We start from the raw sequence: 7,271 nt of genomic DNA on the forward strand, positions 1-7,271 counted from the left end.
TGGATTAGACCAAACAATAATGTTTTAATATGGTCACAATTTGATGCTTACGGACGCTCTTAGTCCGAGCATTATGAACACTCTTAGTTCATACGAACGCTCTTAGTTCGTTTAATTATGAACACTCTTAGTTCATACGAACACTCTTAGTTCGTTAAGCGTGAATCCCCACAATTCCGCTTTGTTAAATACTCAAAACCATTTGGCAACATATATTCCAATATTTTGCAAAAAATAAAAGGAATTTAAAATACAAGAAAGCAGCAACCTTAATTACAAAACTTACGTGTTGAAATTCGGAGCAAATTCTCTTCTGAACAGCTTTCACTTTGATTGTTGTACCGGTCTCAAAATAACTCTGATAAGGCTCAAATTCGGAGGTCAAATGGAACAGACAGAGACGAACAACTCTGATGAAGAAAGGATTTTGACCTGAGGTTCCGAACTAGATTTTTCGGAGCCTGCAAGCAGACGAACGTGCACAGGAAAGGAGAAGGATGCAGTCGGTGTGCGTTGGTGCTGCAGGGTCAGCAGGGATGCGTGCGCAGGGGCGCGTAGGTGCTGCAGGGGCAGGTGTGCAGGTGAGGCTAGCGTGGGCTAGGAGCTGCGGCAGTGAGGCTCGAAGGTGGCAGTGGCAGGTTTTGAAGAATTTTCTGGTTTGGTTTTTTTTCTTGTGGTTAGGGCTCGTGCTGATACGTGTTGTAGAGAATTGAAAAAATTGTATTGTATTCATCTCACCATGAGGTTTATATAGGGTTACATCATGTATACAAAAGGCAATACATAATAGCTATACTAATCAATCGCATACATTACGAGTCTGTCAATCGCACATTACAAGTATGTCAATCGCATACATTACGAGTATGTCAATCGCATACATTAAGCAATACCTATTGCATGAATAGTCATTATCATTTACAACATGCATGAAATAAAAAAAATAAAATAAAAAGAAGAAGAAGAAGAAGAAGAATTGGTCCTTAACAGTGCTTCTCAGTTCTCCATTCCATGTCTACTGTATTGGTGGCTGACTACAGTATGTGAGGTTTTCAGCGCAACATTAGACTAATGACCTTAATTAATGTGTAAAAAAAAAAAATTTAGTATCAAAGATTGCTCATAGGGATTCAGTTCAAATATTTGATGTACATGTTTAAACTTCCAGAGCTGGAAAAATGGTTTATTGTCCACAATACAAAGCTTACACAAACATTCTAAATGATGTTTGTTAACTACTTATTCATGTATAGAAACTTGTACAAAACTCTAGAGGATTAATTATCAACAGTTGCATTTCACCTTTCAATTAGCCTGAAGTATTCTTCCCTGCTTTTCTTCCTCAACGACTGCAATACATTGAAAAAGGACTATGAGAATGAATCATCACTTCAACAAAAGTTTAAGATACATTGTACCAAAAAAAAAAAAAAACAAAAGTTTAATACAGCTTGATACTCAGTGTCACGTAGAGAATCTATAGCTGAAGTTTAATTGTTAGACTATCAATCTGGACTATGGATCAATAAAATTTTTGATTTCAGATTAACTGACAGTGTAATATGCCAAATATTTAGCAAGTGAGCATTAGTTTTATAAAGGCCACTTTGCACTTTGTATGGTTGAATGAAGGAAAGAACATGGAGTTACCTTCATAAGCATTGGTAGAGATTGGAATGCGTGGTGATGAGGACAAGGCTGATTGTGATGGGGACAAGGCTGACTGCGATGGGGACAAGGCTGACTGTGAAGTAGTAGTTCTGGGGGATTCGTCGTTCCGAAGCAATGAAGTTATAGCCCCTTTCACCTTCTCCACCACACCGGCTTCACCAGGACTTTTCCTCGGACTCATTACATCAGATATCACTTGTGAAAGTGCTCTCTCATCTTCCCCGGGCTCAAACTTTTGAATCAAATACTCCTTTACAGATACACCCTTATCCCATCTTTGTTCGGCAGTAGTCTTTCCAGGAGCTGCTGGGGCTGACGAAGGTTGTGGATCCTCTAGAGCTCCACGAGTCGAAGACTTATGCTCGACTGCTGATGCTGACAAGGCTTGTGGAGCTTCCTGAGATGTAATGCTTTTGGAAGGTGGTGGGGCTGTAACAGTGAGACCATGTATTTTTGTGAGATCTGGGTGTGAAGAAATGAGATTTTCTCTCGTTGTGGTAACTGGTGGTGAAACAGTGAGACTCTCTATCTTCGAGGCAATTGCATGTGTTGCATCTGTAACTGTGGCATAAGCTGGTCCTAACTTCTCTGATGCTGCATTGTAGCCTGTTCCCAACTTTTCTGATGCTGTGTTGTAGCCTGTTCCCAACTTCTCCGATACGGTGGCATAGCCTGTCCCCAACTTCTCCGATACGGTGGCATAGCCTGCTCCCAACTTCTCAGTCACAGTCTCAGTTATTGTCTTCTTAGGACTAGGAGTGTTTGTGGCGCCAGTTTCGGTTACTGTCTTGCTGGGACTGTGAGGCTTGTTAGGCGAAGTATTGTGAGACTTGTTAGGCGAAGTTTCACTCGCTGTCTTGTTAGGACTATGAGGCTTTGTGGCTGTGGTGCCAGTTGCTGTCTCGTTACTACTAAGAGTTCTCGTGAGAACAATTCCTGTAAAAATCTCATTGGGAAGCTTCGTGATCGCGCTTTCGGCTACTATCTGGTTGGAACTAGGAGACTGCAGCTCCTTATTTTGTTCAGAGCTCTGACTAACACTGCTCGACAAAACACGCTTCTCAGAAACCACGGGAGTTGCTAACTTTGCGGTGTCCCTGTATCCTTCTGGTGCCATCTCTGATTTGTACACTGAAAATAACACAAAACTATTAGAAAGGAGAAACAATGGAGAATTCAGGAACAACAAAAGAAACTGATGCATTATACTTCTGAATAAGGGTGAACAAGCATAGGAAAATAATTAATAAAGTTTTGTATATATTGATTATATTACTTGGGGCTCCTAGGTATTCAGCATCTTCTTCTTCCTCTTCATTATCATTCAAGTTTGCACTCCATGAAGGGGTGATGTTATCGGTCTCATGGCTATCATTGTCATGATGTTTCTTCTTGTAGCTGAGTGAGTGCTTCAGTTTCTTAGCTTTCTCTTTCACCTTGGTGAGGACTGATTTCTTGGGATGGTGGTTATGATCTTCTTCTGCATCATGGCTTCCAACTGGAGATGATAAGGATGTTGGTGACGACCTTGAAAATTCAGTTCCTGGGCACAAAAAAAGAGTAAGAAGCACACAATTATCATAAACAACAATTATTTATTTATTTTATCAGGTGTAATGGACAAATGTTCATTCCTTAGGATCGTCTTCTAAGTACGATTCTATTGAGATTATGGCATGGGGATACCTCGAAGATAGTGTTCCATAGTAGGGTTGAGAGCAAGTTTTTTATGATCAGTAGTCATTGTAGTTTCAGAATCACCATGTCTTTGCGGACGTTCGAGTTGAGCCATTGTTCTCTAATTCACAAATGAGAAGGGTTTCTTGGACTGCCTCCGCTGTAGAAATAATTCAGGTCTCTGAATGTCCTCTACTTATTATGGGGTTCTGCCATTTTCTTCCGGGGTTCTTGCCTAGACGACCAACAAGATCCACAAGTCAATTAGCTGGTTTGTTTACGGGCTCCATTTTCACACGTGGCCTGAGAAGTCATTAAGTTTAGCTTGCTGCTACTTGCAACACAAGAATGGTTATTTCCTGGAATAGAAATTGACCAAGTCAGCTTTAACCATCTTCCTTTGCCTTTGCCTTATGCTTGGGAACACTTTGGATTGTAAGAGATGCATGAAACACACAATTGCTTTCCATTATAAATGGATTTTCTTCTTTTAGGATCCTCCTTCTAATACGCACAATTGGAAACCAAAAATAGAAAATGAAAATCCTGAGTCAGATACTGTTTGTGAAAAAAGTAGTTTCACTTCCCTGGTCCTAAGTAACATACCTCTGTGGCTCTCTCTATAAGAGAAGGTTAAAGAAAATACATCTTTTGTTGACTCAAATCCAACTATAACATATATACATGAGCTTCATAATCCTGCAGCATTATCGCACTCCCTCTTGTCAACACACATTTGATAGCAGTATGTAATTGCAGGATCATTTGGGCACAGTCGTTGAAAAACCAAGGGCAAGTTCCTACTCCACTCGACCATAACACTGCCCACCCAGTGATTAAAACCAAAAGGCAACAAAACTTTCGTAATTGGAAGGAACAAAACCGAGTAAGAAATAGAAAAATTGACTCCTTCGCGAATCCTAGATTTGTAATACAAGGTTAGAAACTTAGAGCTGATTAATCACGTTCAAGAATGGAATCTAGGTACAGGGACCAGGACATATACAAGTATATGAAGGACCAAGAATATGTCCACATCTGAATACAAGAGAAATTGTAATCATACGCTTCAATACAAGCCTAAACACTCTTGGAGGCAAAACACTAGTAATCTTACTCTACATAATGCCTTGATATGAAATTAAAGAATATTGTAAGTAATTTTATATTTTGACTTGAGAACCTTCTATCATTCGTCCAAGATTGAAAGGATTAGCTAAATCCTCTATCTCTACTTTTTCTTATCCTATTTTCTTCCCCTCCACCTTATCAAAATGTTTCCCTAAAGAATTGAAAAGCTGCATTTCTGTGCTACAATCCCAATTCCTTTTTCAACTGAGCAAGAGTAGCTTCTATCTCATCAATATTCTCTTCAATACTAGCCCCCATACTGGCTTCCTTTTTACTTGCATTTTCCGTTGTCTCTTTCCCAGAATTTCTGAATGGACCCTTCTCAGGCCCTTCATTGATGTTATCTGATCCAACCTCTGGATCCGTTATGTTGAGTTCTTTCTCGAGAAATTCTACAAATTCTTCTCCAATTTCCTGCAAAGCATAAATACAGAATATAAGTGAGGTTTTCCTGCTAACTTGGCATTTGCAAATATGTATCATAAATCTAAACAAGAAGGAGAAGGATTAACATAGTCATGTTTTCAAGTACAGCAAGAACTTAATAATATCGCACCGACAATTCCTCCCACAGACTCCTTGGCTTTCCTTGTGTAGAAGCACTTTCTTCCCAGTTCTGGAATTCTGCTTGAATATCTTTAAAGAAGTCCCCTGTAGCACCAAAAAGACTTGTCACGCTATAATCTTACTTACGATAAAAAGGATAAATGAAATTGATGCTTGCTGAGACAAGAGGCAATGCAAGCAAACATTAAGGCCTGTCTGATGTCTCACAGAGAGGACATATCTACCTATTGTTATTTGAACATCCCTCACAAAATTACCTGCACAATGAAGGGCTTAATAATAAGAACACACTAAAATTTACCTATATTATAGACTGGTCCAAGGTACAATATCTTGGTCTATCTAGACACGTTACTCCAGAGTCTCTAAAGAAGCCAGTTATTTGGATATCTAGTACAGATTTGAATGGCCATTAGCCCAAAAGATAGTTTAATGACTGATCCAATTATTAACATCTTCCCCCATGCTTATTCATCAAAATAATAAAGATAATTGCCAAGGTTGATACTTGAATAGTAGCATGTCATTTTTCACCGAAACATATTTAGTATTGAACTAGACTGATTCACAACGAAAATAGTTATGTAAAACAGCAGACAGGTTTTCATGTGCACTTAAGTTTACTAATCACTTACCGAATCCATAAAACTCTTCTTCATCTTGAGCCTTCTTACTTTGGCTTCTTTGAGAACCAGAATAGGAATAGTCAGATCCGTAATTAGAGTCATATTTCCCCCGAGATTTTGAATTCAGCAATGTATTATAGGCATGTTTAATCCTCATAAATTTCTCCTGCGCATTTGGCTGTACAGCAGAGAAAAGTTAGGAATGGTGAAACCATTACTAGAAGTTCGAATCACTACATATAGAAGACATGTGCTAAACCACAGAATCAGAAAACCAATTCATATCCACTACACTACCAGGCAATACAAATGCGGAGAATTGGAAATTGATGCCATAAACACAAAACTAGATTGGCGTAATTAGACCATCTGTTCGGGAAATCACATTAAGACACTTACCATCAATACAATCACTAATCAAGCATCCCTAAATGTACATCTTACTATTAGCCAGGTTATAGTCTTATAGCCTCAACAAGGTCACAAGGGTAATCACCCTCAGAATGTAATAGTTTTTCCTAATCAACACTAACATTCTCCTTCCTCCTCCTCAGTTTCTACAACTGGCTAACATTTTGCATGTATTTTATCACCAACACTCCAACAAAGACGAACTACTTTCATTTTTTCCAATAAATTCAGTTACAAAAGAGCTAACTAATTCAATCAAATTGTTTCTATTTTCAGTAAACTAAACAAGAAAACAAAGAACTACCCAGAAAATAAAAATTTGAACTTTAAACTCGAACCTCTTTATTAACATCTGGGTGATACTTGAGCGCAAGTTTCCGATACGCCTTCTTGATCTCCCCATCAGTAGCAGAAGGGGACACCCCCAGAACTTGGTACGGGGACTCTCTGCGACTCGCTCTCGTAACAAAGCGTCGTCGTTTGCTATTGAAATTCGAGCAACTCGAAGAGTGGGAGGAGAACACGAGGAGATTCAGGTTGGTTTTTGAGGGGTATCCCAAAATGGGAGTCGAAGATTTGGGTCTGATTTGCAGGTAAAGAAGAGATCTTGAAGGAGAAGAAGAGAGGTTGAAGAAATAGAGGTGTGGCCGTGGGTGTGGTGGTGTTAGAGGCAGTAGAGCCAGAAATCCATGCATGTTCTCTTGGAACTAGTTTCTGGAGTGGTTAATTACTTTCATGTCCCTTGGAGATTGCTGAGACCATGCTAGCTCTGTATATTGTGATTTGGTTGGTGGCTCTGTGTTTGAGCCTTGGTCTGGGAAATCGATGATGATATGGGTGTGTCCGGTGTCCGTATCTGTTAAGGCCAATGAACGACTAGATTTTATTAGGTGGAAAATAGTTTCTTTTCTGTTTTTCAAATCTCTCAATTTTCTTTTGTTGGATTATTTGGGAATTTTCACAAATTTTCTCTATTTCCTGACTTGAAATATAAATGTAAAAAAAAAAGTTATTTTCGCATGAACTACATATAATGGGTATTTGCAAAGATATTAGGTAGTTTCTTCTATGGGTGCGGCTATTGCCACCCTATCATTTTCTTAGTTCACCCTACAGACACATGAATTATTGAAAGACTATATTACCCAAATGTAAAATGACTAATAAGCACACTAGTTTTTAAAAATC

At 38.9% G+C, this 7,271-nt stretch overlaps 2 protein-coding genes across 3 annotated transcripts; both read right to left on the reverse strand.

The window, feature by feature from the left end:
* Positions 1-1,086: 1,086 nt before the first annotated feature.
* LOC133732563 (uncharacterized) lies at positions 1,087-3,950 on the reverse strand. The gene is made up of 4 exons (XM_062160140.1): positions 3,358-3,950; positions 2,948-3,214; positions 1,651-2,802; positions 1,087-1,349 (listed from the first exon to the last, which is right to left on the reverse strand). Exons 1-4 carry the CDS (start codon positions 3,461-3,463, stop codon positions 1,306-1,308), a joined length of 1,569 nt encoding a protein of 522 aa, XP_062016124.1. The 5' UTR covers positions 3,464-3,950; the 3' UTR covers positions 1,087-1,305.
* A 290-nt stretch (positions 3,951-4,240) lies between these two features.
* On the reverse strand, positions 4,241-6,907 carry LOC133732562 (uncharacterized). 2 transcript variants are annotated; one of them, XM_062160138.1, is made up of 5 exons: positions 6,422-6,907; positions 5,682-5,850; positions 5,271-5,303; positions 5,036-5,130; positions 4,241-4,893 (listed from the first exon to the last, which is right to left on the reverse strand). In XM_062160138.1, the coding sequence occupies exons 1-5, from the start codon at positions 6,776-6,778 to the stop codon at positions 4,660-4,662; spliced, it is 888 nt and encodes a 295-aa protein (XP_062016122.1). In that variant the 5' UTR covers positions 6,779-6,907; the 3' UTR covers positions 4,241-4,659. The 2 variants fall into 2 exon arrangements, with proteins under 2 accessions (XP_062016122.1, XP_062016123.1); XM_062160139.1 differs by lacking the exon at positions 5,271-5,303.
* Positions 6,908-7,271: the final 364 nt, after the last annotated feature.

Source organism: Rosa rugosa, chromosome 2 (assembly GCF_958449725.1).
Source record: "Rosa rugosa chromosome 2, drRosRugo1.1, whole genome shotgun sequence".
Taxonomy (NCBI): Eukaryota; Viridiplantae; Streptophyta; class Magnoliopsida; order Rosales; family Rosaceae; genus Rosa; species Rosa rugosa.